Source organism: Serinus canaria, assembly GCF_022539315.1.
Source record: "Serinus canaria isolate serCan28SL12 chromosome 7 unlocalized genomic scaffold, serCan2020 HiC_scaffold_29, whole genome shotgun sequence".
Lineage (NCBI taxonomy): Eukaryota > Metazoa > Chordata > Aves > Passeriformes > Fringillidae > Serinus > Serinus canaria.
The window spans coordinates 4,331,801-4,351,525 of record NW_026108147.1 but is presented as its reverse complement, the minus strand read 5'-3'; the positions used below and the strand labels follow the sequence as shown (position 1 = coordinate 4,351,525).

Here is a 19,725-nt window from a genome sequence, read left to right as displayed (position 1 = left end):
TCTGGATCCTGCAGCCCCCTCTGGATCCAGCCTCCTCTCTGGATCCAGTCCCCCTCTGGATCCAGTCCCCTTCTCTGCATCCAGATCCCTGTCTGGATCCTGCACCCCCTCTGCATCCAGATCCTTCTCTGGATCCTGCAGCCCCTCTGGACCCAGCCTCCTCTCTGGATCCTCCACCCTCTCTGGATCCAGTCCCCCTCTGGATCCTGCTCCCTCTCTGCATCCAGCTCCCTCTCTGGATCCTGCAGCCCTCTCTGGATCCTGCTCCTCTCTGGATCCTGCACCCTCTTGGTCCTGCAGCCCCTCTGCATCCAGATCCCTGTCTGGATCCTCCACCTCCTCTGGACCCAGCCTCCTCTCTGGAACCTCCATCCTCTCTGGATCCAACTCCCCCTCTGAATCCTCCACCTCTCTGGATCCTCCACCCTCTCTAGATCCTGCTCCACTCTGGATCCTCCACCTTCTCTGGATCCAGCTCCCCCTCTGAACCCTCCACCTTCTCTGGATCCAGCTCCCCTTCTGGACCCAGCCCCCTCTCTGGATCCTCCACCCCCTCTGGATCCTGCTCCCCTCTGGACCAGCTCCCTCTCAGGATCCAGCCCCCTCTCTGCAGGGTCCTAAGGAAGGAGGCAGACTGAACATCCCCAGACCTGCCTTTCCAGGCAGCTGGATGCCAATCCCTGCACAGCCCGGCCTTTAGGGGAGCAGGATGAAGGAGCTGCTCCCATCTCCTGCCCGAGGTCAGAGGCAGTGCCTGGAGCTGGGTGAAGAAAGATGGAGCTGCAGGAGATGGATTCTCTTGCTCCAGGTGAACAACAAAGCAGCAGCAAGGAAAACACCCTGGAGGGCACCTCGACAAAGAGCTGCAAAATCACTCAAAACAACGACTCTGAGAGAGATGGCTGGGTCTGCTTGACTCTGAAACCTTCTGATGGCCACAGCACCACCTGCTGTGCCCTGGCAGCTCCAGTCCCACGGGCACAGGTGACAGGACACCAGAGCCACGTGGGGATGGGGTGCAAGGCATCACAGACGCTGAGGTGGCAGCCAGAGGTGGAATTTTACTGGAGACACCGGGATTAGCTCAGCAGATTTAATCCTCCAGTGGGATTATGCCACCATTTTTTCCATCCTCCTCCCTTGCCCTGGACAAGCCTCCCAGGATGGCTGGGTCCACTCACTGTGTCTCCATCCCTCATCACCCAGGTGTGACCTGGGCTGTGCTTTGCCAGAGCTCTTGGAAATATTTATTATTTATTATTTATTCCCCTGGGAGCAGCTGGGAACCGGCTCTGCCAGCCCAGCAAAGAGCAAAGAGGGTGTTTGATATTCAAATCCCAGTTCAAAGCAGAAACACCTCAACTTAAAAGGCATCCAGGGGAGGCTGAATTTACATCCCAGCTTTGAAATGCAGAATCCCATTTCCTAATGAAGGAAAACAGCATTGTGGAGGAAAACAGCTCCCCCCTGGGACTTCCTCAAACCCAGGGATAAAGGCCCTGTGTCCCCAAGGAGACCATGAGAGCCACAGGGTGAGAGGATGCTCCTGCCCAGGCTCCTGGCTCATCATCCTCTCTAGGATACAGGCCAGGTTTTGACCCAAAAAAGTTGTCTCTGTACAAGTGTTCCCCAAAACAGCCCTTGTTTGGGCATCAAACATCTCTCTCACTCACTGTTTTGGCTATCAACACCTCCAAAATCATCTCGCATGTTTAAAATACACACTCTCAGCCTTAAATACTGGGGTTTTTTTCTTTTACCTCATGAAGTCTTGCACTGCCTCCATGGGGTAATTCCCTTGGACACGATGCCCAGCTGGATCTCAGCATGCTGAGCATGGTGAGGCCCTCCTGGCACTGGTTGCTCAGAGATGTGGCTTCACATCCCTGGCAGTGTCCCAGGCCAGGCTGGATGGGGCTTGGAGCATCCTTGGTGTCCCTGCCCATGGCAGGGGGTGGAAAGGGATGGGCTTTAAGGTCCTTTCCAACCCAAAGCCATGGACACCCTGACCTGCAGGACTTTAGGACAGCTCCAGCTCCCCAGCAGCTCTCTGAGGCCTTCACACACCAGGGACAAGCAGAAACTCTTGGCAGGAGCCAGGCAGCAGCACATGGATACCTGGATACCGGGAGTCAGAGCAAACAAAACAATGGGAGGGGAAAAAAAAAAAAAAACATATCCCAAGCTCATCTCCTGTGTGACCTTTACAAGTTGCCTGGAGAAGAACAAGCTCAGAGTTTCCTCTGCACAGCTCCCTGCTGCCGTGCCAGGGGCTGTTCCCAGCAGACCCGTGTTTTTCCCAACAGCAGTGTCTGTTGGAAGGATGATAAATGAGAGTCTCTCTGACAACCAGGGAGGGAGAAAAGCTGTGTCTCAGGGCAGGTCTAACCCCACGGGCCAGGCACCAGGGGCAATGAAATCTTCTTGAATCCATGCCCAGCTTTTTTATCCAAGCCATCCGTGTGCTGCCTGCCTCCGAGGGGCAGAGAGGAGGGAGGGAGAGCTTTCCCTCTCTGCTGAGCAACTCCTGAGCCACATCCCCCCGAGTTTCCTTCACACTCCAGTGCTAGTGCCTGATTAGAGAAGTGGCAATTAAAAGCAGATTACTGATTAACCAGTCATCATGACCAGGCTTTTCCTTGCTTGGCTGCTGGTGCACGACTCTGCCACTGGCGCTTTGTGTACTCAACACTGATAAACCTGCTTCCACTTCTGCCTTCCCAGTCCTTCTGAGGGGAGACAACCAACTTTCAGCTGAAATGGCCACACTGGAGCTTAGTGCAGCTGGCTCCCCTTGCCAGAAAGCCAGTCCATTTGTTACAAATAAAATCAGATTTAAACACAATAAAATCCATTACTGCTCCATTGCCATCCTCTGAAACATCATTATTTTCTTCAACAGGCTCAATCTAATTTCTCCATAGGCTAAGGAGGATTTGATGGCAGCCAGGGGTTTTGGAGGCAGCATCATGTTCCACCAAGAAGGGAGCTCATCCTTTATCCGCAGGCTCAGCCTCACAGAGAGCAGGATTAGAGAAACAAGGAGAATAAAACCTGCCCTGGGACTCTGCTCTCCTGACGGCCACAGGGGAGCAAGATGTTTTCCTGCAGCTCCCAGCCCTCCCCTTGAGTCAGCAGCTCCCTGAGCCTTATCTTTCCCTTTGTCTCCACTTGAGGATTTTCCATGACCTACAGACTGCCTGGGATCCCTGAAAACAATGGGGAGAGATAAAAGCAACACCTAGGGGGTTTGCAAACAGGTAAAGCAAACGTCCTGGGAAGCATCCAGCAAGAGCAGCAGGGATTTCATCCCAACAATCATTAAGCCTGATGATTTAAGGAGCAAACCCTCCCTTGGGGGGGAAACAGGGGGGATTTTCCAGTCCTGGGTGAGGAAAGGGTAACTGAAGGCCAGGAGAACTCTGCAACAGAAGCAGTGTTGGTGGCACGACCTGAAAGCTGAAAGTCAGAGCTGCAACGTCGCCCCACAGGCCCCAGAGTGGTACCCAGGCACGGGGAACTCTCCAGACAACATTTCCATGAGTAACAATGGATTCCATACTCTTCATAACACCTTCTACTCAATCCTTAAATTCCCCCCTTCTCCCTAAAAGGAGTGTGGGAACTGAACTCCTCCATTCAGCTCCAGTCCCCTTTTGCCGTAATTTCATTTTGCCAAGCAAGGCCGCCGCTATTCCTTAATCCAATTGACATTTTAAACCATCCTCTTCTCCATAACTCAGTTACTCTGCTCCTGTGGGACAGCACGGAACGGGAGAGAGCTGCAAATCTCTCCCAGACATTTTGCCCTGTATTTTCTTTGGCTCACTTCCTATGAAATGCTGGAAAGGATCGTGGAGATGATATTTTGTGAGGGATTTACTTGCTAACGGCATCCCAGAAATACTGGCAGGCAGCTCCTCCCAGATTCCTTTCAGGACATGGAGCAAGTCACACATTTCCATCTGTAATGTATAAAACATCCCAGCTCAGAGGTGCCACTCAAAAAAAAGGCTCCCCATCCCAGAAAGTGTTCCAGGCCAAGTTGGACAGGGCTTGGAGCGACCTGGGACAGTGGAAGATGTCCCTGCCCATGGCAAGGGGTGGGACTGGCTGAGCTTTGAGGTTTCTTTCAACCCAAGCCATGGTGTGATTCTGGATTCCTCAGCTCATCCCTCATTATTGCCATGATCCTGCTAAACCAAGATCCCACCCACCACAGGGCTGGACTCCCACCTGGCAGTACCCAGCAGTCTTCAGAAGACCTTCAACGTGGACTTCACTCTCTAAGGACTGAATTAGGAAACTGCCACCTCCCCTGCTCCCTCTGCAGAGCCAGGAATGAACCCCCCTTCGCCAGGCCTCAGACTCACCGTCATCAGCTCCTTCTGGAAGGATTTCCTCTCCTTGTTCTCCACGCTGTTGCAGTCTTCCTTCAGCTTCTCCAGGACAGAGGCCACTCTCTCCGGCTCGCTGTCCAGCTCCGCCCGGCAGAAGAAGGTGAGCGGCAAGTTCAGGTAGCCCAGGGCGTCAGCGAAGGAGCGCCAGCTGTTGAGGTTCTCCATCAGCAGAGTCCTCACCGAGGCGTAGATGTAGGTCAGGAACTTGCAGGGCCTCAGGATCTGCTCCAGCAACAGGCTGGTGGTGAGATCCGGCCCAGAGAAGTAGCTGGGTTTGACCTTCCCCACCACCAGCACGTTTTTGGTGTGCACGAGGCCGACTTTGCCCTGATAGTAGCCAATGTACCACTCCTTGGTCCACAGCTGGCCTTTCAACCTGATCTTCTCCTCACTGAGGAGGGCTATGACGTCTCCCTTCTTGTACTCCAGCAAGTAGTGGTTCTTGCTCTGCCTCACCACCGTCTTCAGCAGCTTCCCGTACTTGAGGCTCAACACCGGCCGGTCCTGAAAAACCGGATACTTGGCAGTGGCAGCCAGGGGGGAGAGGATGATCTTCCCCACCTCGTTCTTCTTCAGGAACCGCCTCTGCCCTGTGGGTTTGATGGCGCTCTTTGGCGGCGGCTGCGGCGTCTGGACGCAGAACTGGGTGAGAATGGCATCCTGGTCATCCTTGACCTGTATCCTGAGCGTGAAGTCCGACAGCTCGTTGGGATCGTGGGAGGCGATCGGGAAGATGAGGCGGCTGACCTTGCCCAGCTTCATCTGGAAGCCCCGCACGATCTTGGCTTGCTCGCTGGCCTTCACCTCGTAGTTGGTCATGTTGGAGAACATGCAGAGCTTGAGGTCCTGGGGCCGGGACAGGGCAAACTGGTGCTTCCCCCAGAGCTGCAGGGCGACGGGAGCCGGGCTGTGGCACTGCCTGGTGACCTCGTTGACCAGCAGGGTCTTGGGGGCGCACTCGTGGCCGAACATGGCCACCACGGTCTTGAAGGAAGGGTGGATGTGCTTGGGGCCGTAGACGCCCACCGTGATCTTCTTGCTGATGTAATCCCACACGGTGTAAGGGTAGAGGATGTTCTGGCCCTGCGCCACGGCCGCGATGTACATGCAGGGCTCCAGGTTCTCCAGCTGCACCTGGATGGTGTCCCCGTAGGAATAGCTCAGCTGCATCGGCGTGTAGGGCCCCTCCTTCATGTCACTGCGCAGGCACTGCAGCCCCACCAGGCCCTTGCTCACAGCATCGTTCTTGACCTCCGCCGACACTTTCATCTCCAGGATGATGAAGGTCTTCACCTCCATGTTGCTGAGTTTGATCTGCAGCACGGGGCTGATGGTGCTGCACTTGTCGCTGTTCAGCTCCAGCGGCGGGTCCAGCATGGCCTTCATGGAGATCTGCTGCGTCTCCCCGGGGCACACGTGGCCCTCGGGCACGTGGATGCTGATGTTGGTGTCTGGCAGCTGCACGGCCCCGCCGGAGCTGTCCAGCTTGCACACGATGTTGGTCTCCACCGGCTGCGTCTGGCCCCAGCCGGGATTTTGGCCAAGCAAATCCAAGTCGTGGCAAGACCGAGCCAGCTTCCTGTGGTTCAGCCAGGCTGTCCTAAAATCCTCCCTGCTCTGGAACTGCTCAGGGGTGGGAGACTTCAAACCGCTGAAGAAACCCGACGACGCCGGCGCGTCCGACTTGGCCTGGAGGACAGACAGCTCGGACAAGCTGTAGGAGCGTTTGCTTCGGAAGAAGGGGTTGTCCCTCCTCACGGGCTGCTCCACATCCAGCCTGTTTGTGGAGGGAAACTCATCAAAAAGGTTCCCCAGGCTGCTGTTGGCGGCCGAACCGGGGAGAGCCGCCGTGGGAGCCGCCGTGTCGAAGAGCAACAAATCCACGGCCACGCTGGAGTCGGACTCTTTGTCCGCTGCTTGCGAATTGCCGTTCAGGAACGGGTTGGTCTGCACCCCGTTCAGGAAGGGGTTGTTGTGGTAGGATTTGGCAGAGTTTCTCTTCACATCAGTCCACTCCCCGAGCAGGTCCAACTCCTTGACGGCCTCGTCGGGGCTCTCCAGCAGGTTGTCGATCACGCCGCTGTCGGTCAGGGAGGAGTTGCGGTGGCTGACGGGCTGCACGTAGGAGGAGGGGATGTAGCCCATCTCCGTGGTGTTGTGGGCGTACCACCACTCCCCTCCCGACGTGTCCAGCACGTACAGGTGGTCCCCCTTGGAGAACTTCAGGGTGGTGAAATTTGTGGGGCAGTAGTCCTTGATGGCTACGACTTCCTTGGCGTTCCCGAAGGACGTGGGGTTGTCCACCAGCAAGGCACTGGGAGAAGGCACTGCAGAGGCAAGGAGGAGACAGCAGTGTGAGAGGTGCTCAGCAGAGCCACCACTGACTTGGAAGCCTTTATTCCAGGTCACCATTCCATGCTGTTTTAAGTGATGAAGGTAGTTTTGGGATCACTGAACCATTAAAGCTGGAAAAGGCCTCCAAGACCATCAAGTCCAACCATTAACCCAGCACTGCCAGGTCCACCACTAAGCCATGTCCCCAAGTGCCACATCTATGTGTTTTCTGAACACTTGCAGCTCCACTGATTCCCTGGGCAAGCTCTCAAGCCTGCAGGTATTTTTCTCCATAAGATTTTTACAAGAAAACTCCACTATTTCTGGTACATTCACACCTCTCTTCCCTAAAGGGTTCATCCAAACCCAAGACAACTCTCCCTATAGGCTAAAAGCCCTCCTGCTCTGCTGTAACCCTTCTCCTGCACATGTGAAATATGTCCAGAGAAGCTGTGGCTGCCCCTGAATCCCTGGAAGTGTTCCAGGCCAGGTTGGATGGGGTTTGGAGTAACCTGGGCTAGGGGAAGCTGTCCCTGCTTTCAGGTCTCTCCCAGACCAAACCATCCTGTGGTTCTGAAGGTTACCCACTTTGAATCCTCACAGAATCCCACACCTCCCTCCCACACTGCTGGTCTGGTCCTGGCAGCAGCTCCAACCCCCCCAAAGAAGTGCCAGTGCAAGATTTTTCTGCCAGGGGATCCCAATTTACATCCAGGCTGGGTTGAGCCTACACTGCCAGCCTATTTATTGGCTTTGCTCTCATTTTCAGGACGTGTTTCTGTAAAAAGAGCTAAGAACAAGCTGCAGATGATGTTCCATCAATGGTTAAATGAGTGCTGTCTCCCCAGAGAGTCTGAAGGAAACAAGGAAAGCTGGATTTTCACCAACAGGGAGCTGCAAGGGAACTGGGACAGCACCTGCTTCAACAGAGCTCTGTGGGAGGAAAAGGGAGTTTAGAAAACACAGGAAGCCCTTAAAATCCCAGAGACAAAGGGATGGGAGCTGAGAATGCACATCCCTGCAGTCTCCACTCAGGGCTGGCAGCACTTCTCACCCACAATAAAAACAAGGCAAGGGAAGATACAGCTGAGCAAAGAGAGCCCTTTAAATATAGCCTGGGGGGTTGAGCATTCCAAGGAGAAGAGTTTTGTACACATCCTGAACAGCTCCTCTGCCAGCAGGCAAAGGTGTGGGGACGTTCATCCAGTGGGAAACTGCACAGAAACTCCAAACTGGAATTCTTTTGGCAGCCTGCTAGGTTGGAAGCTGCTGTTAACCCAGTCACGCTGCAGGATGGAGCATTTCTGGTGTCAGATCAGACAGGCAAGTGGCTGTTCCTTGTCCCTCCAGCTGGGCATGCAGGGGTTAACAGGGATGTGCTGAAACCCCTTGGAGAAGAGGAGCAATTCCTAGTTTTGCATTAAAACCCATCTAATTTGCAGCAAGTGTTTGATGTTCAGGTGCTACACCTGCAAAAACAATCTCCTTTGTGTGTGTTTACTTTCAAGGCCCTCAGCGCTCTCCAGCTTCCACCTGGAGTTTTTCCTTGGAATTCTCTCCTGCCAGGGGAGCAGCAATTCCCCTCCCACCTGACCATGGCTTTTATGCTGGGTAACACAGCATAAAAGGAAAACACAGCAGGGGGAAAAAGCAATAAAAGGTGAAAAAGAAAAAAATAGATTATTGGAGGAGCAACCTGCAGGTGGGCCTGGAGTGAGGAGGGGGGGATGCCCAGGCACCTTTCGAGCCCTCCCAGGGGATGGGGATGGAGATAGAGTGAGGAGGGGGTGATGGCCAGGCACCTTTTGAGCCCTCCCAGGGGATGGAATGAGGAGGAGGGGATGCCCTGGCACCTTTTGAGCCCTCCCAGGGGATGGAGTGAGGAGGGGGGGCTGACCAGGCACCTTTTGGGCCCTCCCAGGGGGTGGGGATGGGCACGGAGTGGTGAGGGGAGTCTGGCCAGGCACCCTTTGAACCCTCCCAGGGGATGGAGTGAGGAGGGGGGGATGCCCAGGCACCCTTTGGGCCCTCCCAGGAGGTGGGGATGGAGTCAGGAGGGGGGGATGCCCAGGCACCTTTTGAGCCCTCCCAGGGGATGGGGATGGAATGAGGAGGGAGTGATGCCTTTCAAGCCTTCCCAGGGTTGGGGAGTGAGGAGGGGGTGATGCCCAGGCACCCTTTGAGCCCTCCCAGGGGATGGAGTGAGGAAGGGGGGATGGCCAGGCACCTTTCTAGCCCTCCCAGGGGGTGGGGATGGGCCTGGAGTGAGTAGGGGGGGATGGCCAGGAACCTTTCAGGCCCTCCCAGGGGGTAGGGATGGGCACAGAGTGAGGAGCGGGTGATGCCCAGGCACCTTTTGAGCCCTCCCAGAGTATGGGGATGGAATGAGGAGGGGTGGGGGGGATGCCGAGGCACCTTTTGAGCCTTCCCAGGGGGTGGGGATGGGCACGGAGTGAGGAGGGAGTGATGCCCAGGCACCTTTCAAGCCTTCCCAGGGTTGGGGAGTGAGGAGGGGGTGATGGCCAGGCACCTTTGACGTCGCAGAGCGCGCTCTCAGCGAAGCCCTCGCCCAGGTCGATGAGGGTGCCCTCGGACCTGCAGCGCGGGAGCCCTCCCGAGTTGGCCGCCCGGATCCTCTGCGCTGCCATCTCCGCTCCCGGCGGGCACTACATGGCCATGGTCCCTCTGCCGGCGATGGGGACCTTGGTGTCACCTCGGGGAACCAGCCTGGGGGATAGAGACAAAGGCCAGGCTGTTAGAAAGGCTCCAGGGGCCCCCACGGCACCTAGATACAGGAGAGCCTGCCCTGCCCTCCTTAACCCATCATGGAACACAAGCTGGATGCTCCAGGAACCACAGCACTGCCTAAAACCCCTGGGGAGCCTGGTCCTGCACCATGCTGGACACAGCATGGAAGCAGCCCTCTGGCCTTTAGGAGTTTTTTGGGAATACTCTGCTCCCAGGACTGTAAATTGGTCCTTCTCCCCACTTCCCAAGCACTGGCAGGTTGCTGTAACACAATTATGAAACCACCCAGCATCAGGCTGCTGTGAGAGCACAAAGACCCACAGGATTGGGCTTTTTCCCTGTTCACATCCCTCTCTCCCACTGCAGCACTTCCTTGGATGGGGACTGGCTCTTCCCACTTGCTCTCCGTGTCTCTCCCCTCACCCGGCCAACCAGGCAGAGCAACGTCCCTTCCTGAACTGAATGCAAGTAAAATAAAGGAAAAAAAAATAAGGAAAAATAAAAATTTCCCTCTTTTTTTCCAGAAGCACTTGCAGGAACACTTCCAGAGCCCCTATGGAAGAGAAGCTGCATCAGCCCAGTGGAGCTGAGAGGAAAAGGAGCCCGTTCCCACAGGACACTCCGACCACCAACGTCGTGGCTGATGCAAGCATGGGCAAGAGCTCCCCTGACGTCACCCGTGTCCTCTGGAGCTGGGACAGTGGCCAGATGGGCCAGGACAAGCAGGGAAGGCTGAAGGCACGTCTGGAGCACAGCCTGAGCCACGAGTTGCTACTCCAGGTTTGCACCAGGGGAGCAGGAGCGCTGTCCGGTGTGGCTGGGATCATCCTGGAAATTCTGGATTCAGCCCCTGCCTCCTGCTCCCTCAGAGCTGCCACAAAACTCCAGCCTGGCTGCAAAACACCAGCAGGTCTTAACCATAAAAGTTTTAATTAGAAGTTATATGCAAATCCCTTGTTTTACAAAGGGATTTTCACCCACTCCTAATGCTGCTCTTCCTATCTCCCCCTCCCATGCATTTTTTTTTTCTTTCCCTCCCTCTGCTTGAAAATGAAATCCAACAGAAAATAACAGCCAGACCCAAATTCCTTAGGTGGGAATACAGAGCTGATGTCTCCTCAGGCACTGTGAGAGGGAGCAGCAAGTCCTGAAGGATTTGGTGCCCTTTTCTGGAATGCAACAAGAGGAAATTTGCAGGGGAGAGCCTAAGCAGGAGATAGTCCAGCCTGCTTGAAATGCTTCCCAAGCCATCCCCAGGGCTGGTATGCCAGGAATGTGGCTGGCTGGAAGGGATGCACAGAGCCAGAAAAGGGAAGGGAGAAGTTGTGTGCAAACATTTCCCCTTGGAGGAGAGCCTCCCCTCCTGTCGGGTCCTGCTGGGAATAAACACAGGGAAACCAGGCTTTGAGTCAAGGCTGAGCTTATCAGAGCTGGGACAGGTAAGAAAGGGGACTTGGAGCTGCTGCCAGGGGCAGGACAAAGGAATAAGCAGGAATAAGCAGGAATAAGCAGGAATAACCTCCAGCAGGGAGGAAGGACGCTCACCATTCACCATCCACCCAGTTCCAGCCATTGATGCCATTTGGAATTGCAGCTTTTCCAGGAGGTGTGGAAAGAGCCCAACCACACAGTGCCTCCCTCTAGAGACCCCACACTTCATGGATTTTGGCAATTCTTGTTTAAAAAAAAATAAAATCAAACCGCTGCAGCATCCCAAAATTCCCCCTTGGAATTTTGGGCAGCACTGCACAAAGTAGGAAAAAAACCCCAAGTGTAAGCCACAAATATGGTTTGAAACACCTGCCTGCTGGTCCAGCATCAAATGAATTTTATATTAATTATGGCAGCTACAGCCCTGACAGCTCTCACTGAGGGATCCACAAGCCTGGAATTTGCAGGGATGCTCCCCCCTCCTCCTCTATTTATATAAGGAGATGGGAAGCTTCCTGCTAAAGGTCTCTGACAGATGTGGCTGTGTGGAGAAACAGCTGGAAAAATCCCCTCTGCATGGAACCCTGAGGCCTCAAAAGGCAGTGGGAATCTGCACACAAATGAGGGATAATGGAAAGGTATTTCCTCTCCTGACAGCAGCACCCTGGGTCTGTCTGTCCCTCCTGGATGCAGGGATGCACACACACACTGAGGGATGGGGGCCAGGCTCCCCCCAAGGCTGGGTTTGGGATGGGAGCCCCGTTTTGGAGCTGGGGATGGACCCAAAATGCTTCTGACTGCAGAGGTCACCAGCAAAGCCTCAAATCCGGGCTGTGCCAGGATAAAAGGGATAAGTGGGGGGAAACAAAGGGTGGAAGGGGCAAGAATTGTTTAGAAATCACCGAGACAATGGTCTGCAAACTCCTCTGAAAGCGCTTTAAATTTAGCCTGGGGTTAAATATAGAGCAGGGAAAAACCCAGCCCCATCTGTTTACCCAAAGGCACAAACAGCATCCGAAAGGAATGGTGGGGGGAAGGAAACCAGTGGGCGACCAGAGCACACCCTGACAGCGCCAGCAGCTCCTCGAAGGCACCCACACCTGCTTTTCACGCTGGTTTTTCCCTCCTGTGAGGGACAGGGAATGCTGCAGGGTCAAATCCAGCCCTACGAGCCAGGGGGACCTGCTGCCTGCTCCCCCCATCCCAACAAATCCAGCTGCCTGCATCAGGGCCCCACAGAGGTGACATCTTTCTTTCCCAAATCCTAAGCAGGCTTTGCTGGGAGCTGGAGAAAGCTTTAGGGAAGCCCTGGTGAGCAGATTTCCATGGGTGCATCCTCACAGCTTCCTGGCATGGATGGTGCTGCCCCTGGATTTAACCTTCCCTGGGGAGCCTGGTCAGTGCCCCAGCACCCTCTGGGGGGAGAAGCTTTTCCTAAAATCCAACCTGAACATCCCCTGACACAGCTCCAGCTGCTCCCTCAGGTCCCCCCAGGCATGAAGCAGCAGCAGGTCTGGGGCTGGTGACAGTGTCACATCTGCTAAAAATACCACACTTACTAAAACTGCACTAAAAACGAAACCAAACTTTTTCCTGCAGCACCTGAACACGCAGCTGCAACATTTCCTGGCATGCAGAAGGTTCAGAACAACTTCTGCAAAACGTCTGGAACAATTTATCCCAGAAATGCAGGGACTTATCCTAACTGCAGGCACAGCAGGGCCCTGTCCTGCCCAGCTCCAGCCATCATTCCTGATGGGATTATGGCATGGACCCACCTCTGGCTGGACACTGAGCTATCCAAGACACACCACGGGCACCCAGCCATGCTGCACAGGGACAAATCCTGGGAAAAAGCCCAAACCCACGTCCTGGAGCAAAGCAATGCAACAATAAACCCACGGGAGTGGTTTTAACCAAGTGCCCAGCCCGAGGGTGGGTGGGAAGCAGGACCTGCTGCTGGCCAAGGGAAGGTCCTCTCCAACAAGCACTGATGTGGTGCAGGTGGGAGAGGAGCCCTCAGTGAGGGGAAACCTCTGGCTGCCAGGAATTTGGGCTGATAAGAGCCAGGAGGGCTGGCAGGGCTGGGTGGTACCAAGCACCAGCAGGGCTGGAGATGGAGCCAGGTCCTTGCAGGGGCAGCCAAGGAGCTGCCAGCAGCAAAGGGAGCTGTGCACATCCCTGCCCATCCCTCATTTCCAGCCCTCCCTCTTGGGATGGAGCTGCAGGGTCCATCCCAGCAGGGCACTCTGTGTCCGTGGGAAGCACAAGGAACAGGAGCCACCAGGACACAGGACTGGTCAACTCTGCCATGACCACCCTGCTTTCCCTGGAAAATCCATTGGAAGTCTCTCAAGATTGTGGTGCAAGCACAAGAGAAATCTCCCACCCTACCCTTGGCCACAAATTGAAAATTGAGGGGAAAAAAAAAGCTTCCAATCAATCCCTCATCATCCTCTCCCCACAGCAGAGCCAAGATCAACTCCAGGCACTTGCTGCTTTATGGCTTTTAATTTGCTTTTTCTTTCTCCAAAGTCAAGTTCCTCTGGCTCTCCTAGAAACACAGAAGTGTTTTTGGAGGTTTCTTTTAAAAACAGTCGGCTTTGCTTGGCCATGAGCAAATTTCAACTTTTCCTAGGGAGGAATTCGTGTCCCAGAGCCACAGCGCTCCCCACAACACTTGTCCCACACCATGAATTTACTGCAAAGGTTGCTTTTATCAGTCACAAAACCCCCAGGAACTCAAATCCATGGGGGCAGATGCAGAAGAGGGGAGATGATCAGATCAGATCAGATCTCCTGCACACCCTGGGGACACCCCAGCCCTGAGGGAGCTGCTCAGGGAGTGCCAGATGACACCAACCCACTGCAAGGTGCAATGGCCTACAAAAAAAAAAACTGTAAAAAGCCCCAGAGTGACCAAAACCTCCAAATTTTAGCAAACAATCTGATTTAGGGACTTGGTTTTGCCCTGTGAGTTCTTCACCTTCAGGATCTCCCTCTTGGCTATGACACAACCCAATGCTGGCCCTTGCTCCACACACTTCCCCCCAGTGGAAAAGGATCCCACCCCCTCAGAATTCCCTCCTTATCCCATGCTTGTACTGACAGCTCTTCAAGGCAGGTGAAAAAGCACAAAGTCCTCGAAACTGGCAAGGTAAATCCAATTTAAACACATCAGCACAGCCCCACCCAGGTCCTCTGCAGCCTCCTGCAAGGCTGGGATGCCTTTGGAAGCTGCTGGTGGCAAGGAACAGACTGATGTCATTGTGGCTCATCTCCCAGTGATCCAGGTCTTTTCCATGAGCCTTGCTGGAGGGGATGGGTGGGGAAGAGGTGGCTGCTGTTGGTATTTTCCCCTCAGAGGGCTGGCCCAAGCACGATGCCAGCCATGCCCAGTGATTCCTGACCCCGCTGCCTCTCTCTTATCTCCTCCTCCTCCTCCCTCACTGCTTGCTTTTGCCAAGCCGACGCTTTCATCTTCCAAAGAAAAAGAAAAAAAAAAAAACCCACCCAAGCCAAGCAAAGATAAAACCACCCCTAAAGACAACACCAAACACAGCTCTTTGTACCAGAGGGAACAGCCTGGTGTGAACTCACACGTCCGTCCCAGCACGAGCCTGCCAGGAGCTGCCAGGAACACAACACACAGCTCCTTTAGTCCCCTTCCCAGCAAACAAGAAGGGACTTGTGGAAGCATCAGGACCTCCCACCCCTCCTGCAGCACCCTCACGTCCCAGGGCTTTGCTTTGGAGCCCATTCCCACCACGGGATGTGGGAATGGCTGCACCCAAGGCAAGCAGAGCCCGTGCCCTCTGCTCCCTGCCGTGGAAAAATCCTGCCCTGGAGCTCCAGCTTGGCTCAGCTCCTGCTGCCAGGCAAGGGCAAGCCAAGCATGGCCAGGCTGATGGAGAAGGGAGGGGAATGAAGGCAGTTTTGGCTGTGTGTGCTGCTGGTGCCTGGTGTCCATCACATCCTCCCTGCCAGGGATGTCATCCTTCACAGGCAAAGCAGCAAGGACGGGAGAGCTTCCCTTTAGAGCAGCCACTCTGGAGCACGAGGGATATCCCCCTGGATATCCATCCCCAGCTGCATGAGACTCAAATATAAATTAGTCTTGAGGGTGGGAAAAGGGAGATTTCCCTGCAGGGCCTCCTGCTGCTGCCCAGCACTCCATGGCAGAGGAGGCTCCTGGAAGTGCAGGCACGCTGCAACCTCAAAGCCCACCCCAAATCCCTGGAAAAGTGCCGGCGTGGCAGAGGTTTAAAGAACCTCTAAAGGAAAGTGCTGGAGGTTCTGCACAGGGCAGGAACACCTGTGAGGTTCATAGGGCCACCAAAGAGCTTTTCTTGGGACAACAGCCCAGGTCCTGCCGCCCCACAGCGACAAAACCACGACACGCACGCCCGTCCTGATAACACGGGGAAGCAAAGAAAGCTGGACCTGCTCCCATGGCTTCAACACTGCCACGGGCTGCAAGACCAGCCAGCACCTCTGGTATTCCCACAAAAACCAAGGCAGAGGGATGTCACCAGTGGGATGGTCCTCGGTGCAAGGGATGCTGCTGAATCCTGGCACGGAGAGCGCGGCGCTCCCAAGAGCAGATCCCTGCATTCCGCAGAGCCAGGTAAAAACCCAGAGGTGCTGCCTGCCCCAGCATCTCTTGGTGAGGCAGTGAGAGCAAAGGAGACCTCAACAGGACCATTCTGCAGCCTCGCCTGGACCTCCTGCCCAGGGGAGGGCTTGGCCAGTCCTTCCCTGAACCCACAGACATTTTTGTCTCCACAGTGTCCTACAGCAAGGACACTGATGGGCTGGAAGGCAATGGGAAACTCCTCTCCACCAGGAACAGAATCCCATCTGATGTCCACCAGCCCTCATATCAGTCCTGGTTCTGGCTGTAAAAAGCCCCAGAGTGACAAAAACCTCCAAATTTTAGCAAACAATCTGATTTAGGGACTTGGTTTTGCCCTGTGAGTTCTTCACCTTCAGGACCTCCCTCATGGCTATGACACAACCCAACGCTGGCCCTTACTCCACACACTTCCCCCCTGTGGAAAAGGACCCCACAAGGTGTTCTGGCTTTTTATCTGGATGGATGCTCCTCTGGCAGGGCAGGGAGTTTAATCCAGACAAATCCCATGGGCACCAACAAAGCCATGAAACCCCAAAGTCACATCCAGTGCTGTGCTCCCAGAGGAGTTAAACACAAAAGCCATAAACTCAAGCTTTAAAACCCTTGGATGGAACAGGAGTCCAGGAGAGAACTGTCCTCCTCCAAGCCCTCACAGCCCCTCCAAAGTCCTTCACAAGCCCAAGAGTTTGGCCAACAGCCAAAGCAAGACTGTCCCTGAGGGATGCTTAGGGCCAAAAGCATGGACCAAACGTCTCTCAAAGCAGGGAAACTCAGACTTGAACTGGATCAGGCAACAGCCCAAGCTCACACAGGGAATTGGTGGTGGAGGAGAAGTGAAACTCAGATTTCCAGAGCCACTTTTAAAGAGAAGAGCCTGCCAGAATCACCAGGACAATGCACACAGACACCACGGTCACCCAGGAGATCTCAGGCCAACACCCACAAAGAGCAGAGTAAAGGAAACCCTGGAAGTCCAAAGGAGGGGAAACAGCTTCCCACCTCTGAGGGTGCTGCAAGAACCTTCTCATGACACCCGAGGGGGGGCACTCAGCCCCTCCTCCCCATCTCAAACCAACCAGATCCACGGGAGCTTGAAGGCAAAAGGCACAAATTGAGAAAATCCTGGAGCAGCTCCCGCAGTCCCAGCACCTTCCTCGGATAATTTGGATGCTAATTTGGCCATCAAGAGCTGTCAAAACCCAAAGTCCCTGAACTGCTGAGCTTTCCCAGGAGGACATGATGACAGAGCTTTAACTGCACGGACACTTCAGAGCCCTGTCCCCATCACCCTTCAGTGATTCTGCCCTTGCCTGACAAGAGGAGCTGCTGCAGTGCCACGTGTCCTCCTCGTTCCTGGCTGGAAAACCAGTCCCACCACCGTGACCAGAGAAGGGCAGGCACAAGCAAGTCACTCGTGCTGCTGGCTGGACAGGCTGCCCCCACAGCTGGTGCAGAGAGGACAGCACAAAGCTCCAGAGATGAGCTGCAGACCACCAGAGACGAGGCAGCTCCCAGATGACTCCACGCTGCTCTCCCAGCCCAAGTTCTCCCCCAAGACTGATCCATCTCCAGGTGTCCTCAGGCAGGAGGTCCATTTTTGGGAAAAACAAGGGGTTTTGTTCCCAGCCTGCCACCTGGACACCAAGCAATGATGAATGAAACCTCTCTGGGTTCCAAGAACTGGTTCAAGCTGGGGCAAACCCACCCCCTCGGTTTCATTTTCTAGCACACCTTCCTGATTAATCCATCACTGATCTGCTGCTGGATTACAGGACACCCTCAGCTATGCTGAAAATGCTGATGAGAGCCAAAAACCTTCCTTTCTTTCCTCTCTTTGAGCAGAAACAAACAGGATCAGCACATTGCAAAGAATTCCCTCAAAACTGCAGGGTTTTTTAAGCTCCTCTTTGGTAAACATTCCCAAACCAGACTGCCAGGGACACCTGGGTTGAAGCAGCTTAACCCTTCACTGGAGCTGATGGTCTTCTCCTGGGAAGGAAAGATGGGGGTTGGTTGCATCATGGGATGCTCCATGCTTGACCCAGTCTCACAACCCAGGGATTTCTTTCCATGTCAGAAAGAGGGCAGGGATACCTGGAGAGCAAACTCCCAGGTGATGGTGCAAGTAGGAAGAGGATGTGGGGACAGATCAGAGAACCATGGAATGGTTTGGCTTGGAAAGGACCTTAAAGTTTGTCTCATGGGCAGGGACACCTCCCACTGTCCGATTGCTCCAAGCCCCATCCACCTTGGCATTGGACACTTCCAGGGATCCAGGGGCAACCACAGCTCCTCTGGGCACCCTGTGCCAAGGCCTTGCCACCCTCTCAGGGAAGAATTTCTTCTTAATATCTGATCTAAACCAACCAGAGCCTGGATTAGGACATCTCAGGTTTGACCTCACCTGCAGCCCCATCCCAGGACGTGTTCCAGCCTCCATCCAGAGCACGCTTTGGGCACCACACCCATTCCATGGACACAAACACCACGTGGCTCATTTCAGGTGGTTTTCAGCAGCACAAATCCTCGCTTCAATTTAGCTTGGAGCTTCTCCAGAGGTGGGAATGAGCTTTCCAGGTGCAGACACCTACCTGCACCAGCCAGGAGGGTGCCTGAGATGCACCAGAACCGGCTGCTGTTTATGCAACACAGGAGCAAACGCCACGCCTGCTTGTTTAATTAATTACCCCGAAATTAAAGCCCAGCAGACTGCACAGAGACTCCCTGCAACCTGCAAATTAACTCAGCCCGGGGGTGAGGGAGGTCAGACAGCATCCAAGCAGTGGCTCCAAGCGTTTTCCACAGCATCAGGAGTGCCATGAAAGGGGAAAAAACCCCAAAACAACACCACCCACCCCCACCTGTCAGAGCTCCGGGGTTTTGTTGTTTAAGAGCTGCTCAGTCCCATCACCATGGGTCAGATGGCTGATAAGAAACCAATTTCATCACTTTTAAGCCCCAAATGTTTATGGGCAGGCTTTGTCTGCAAACAAAGGCACGAACTTTGAGCTGCAGCTTTGCAGTCAGCTTGAGAACACGGGAGGCCCTGTGGGGATTAACCAAAGAGAGCCAAAGTCCCCTCCCTGCAGCCCCCACCGTGTGTGATGGCAAAGCTGCCTCTCTGGGCCAGGACACATCCCCTGGCACAACATTTTGGGGATAGATGCCCCTCATTCAGCAAGATGCTTTGGCGCAAAAATAGTAATTTCTGCAGATCTGGCAAAAACCTTGGCTGGAAATTACTGTCCTTGCTGGACGGAGCAGGGTTGAATCTCAAACACTTTTTTTTGCAGCATCAGACACCAGGCAAAATTGAAATGATACCTGAAAGTCATCCTAGAGCCACGGCAGGCTGTTGCCTGCTCAAGGCAGAGCTTTATTTCTTGAGTGGAGTCATTTCTACAACTCTGCACCTCCCACGTGGGCATCAGGCACAGGAGCATCCCTTAAAAAAGGGACAGCTCGAGCCACCACAGAGGGAACAGCTCCAGAGGACAAGTTATTCCCCAAGAAGTCACCTCCAGGTAAGTTTGGAAGGAGACAGAGCTGCCCTGGCTTCTCCTTGCCCAAGAGGAGCCCCAGAGCCACGTGCTCCATTTATTCCCACTGAGATTTCACAGAATCCCAGAAATTCCCACTGATATTTCACAGAATCCCAGAAGGGTTTGGGTTTGGAAGGGGACCTCAAACCCCTTCTTTGCCCATCCACGGGCAAACAAACCTTCCACCAGACCAGGTTGCTCAATTCCCACCTGTAAGACAGCCCAGAGCTGAATTTTGGAGCTTGAATGAGGGGTGAAGTGTTATCAGCTGTGATAAGGGGTGGTTTGGGGCCAACCAAGTGCCCAAATTAGAGGAAACAAGACAAAGCCACTGAGAGCCACACGGGGATACAGCAGAGCCCAAAGCTTGTCCTCTGCCTCTAAAAGAACAAGACAACTCTCTGCAAGAGTCTTTTCAAGAAGCAAGGGCTAAGCTGAGGTTAAAAAGCCCCACATGCTCAGGGACATTCCCTGTGAGCAGCACAGAACCCCTTCCATTTGTGGGTTCCCGTGGAGAACAACTCCAGCCCCACCACCAGCCCTGCTCTGACAAGCACAGAGATGAGTTTTTCATTTCCAGACCCAAAGCATGGGGCTGCAGGCAGCAGCAGGAGACAAATCCATGGCACCTCCA

At 54.4% G+C, this 19,725-nt stretch overlaps 1 protein-coding gene across 2 annotated transcripts in view; it reads right to left on the bottom strand.

Moving 5' to 3' along the window:
- The window catches only part of SH3BP4 (SH3 domain binding protein 4), a 35,209-nt gene that overhangs the window by 4,182 nt on the left and 11,302 nt on the right, over positions 1 to 19,725 (bottom strand). The window contains exons 2-4 of one of the 2 annotated variants that reach the window (XM_050987592.1): positions 9,265 to 9,461; positions 4,374 to 6,727; positions 1,912 to 3,965 (exon numbers count right to left, since the gene is read on the bottom strand). In XM_050987592.1, the coding sequence (XP_050843549.1) occupies positions 3,744 to 3,965; positions 4,374 to 6,727; positions 9,265 to 9,382 (2,694 nt within the window). In that variant the 5' untranslated portion in view covers positions 9,383 to 9,461 and the 3' untranslated portion in view covers positions 1,912 to 3,743. Of the gene's footprint in view, positions 1 to 1,911; positions 3,966 to 4,373; positions 6,728 to 9,264; positions 9,462 to 19,725 lie in introns of those variants that run through there. The other variant, XM_050987591.1, reaches the window with a different exon arrangement.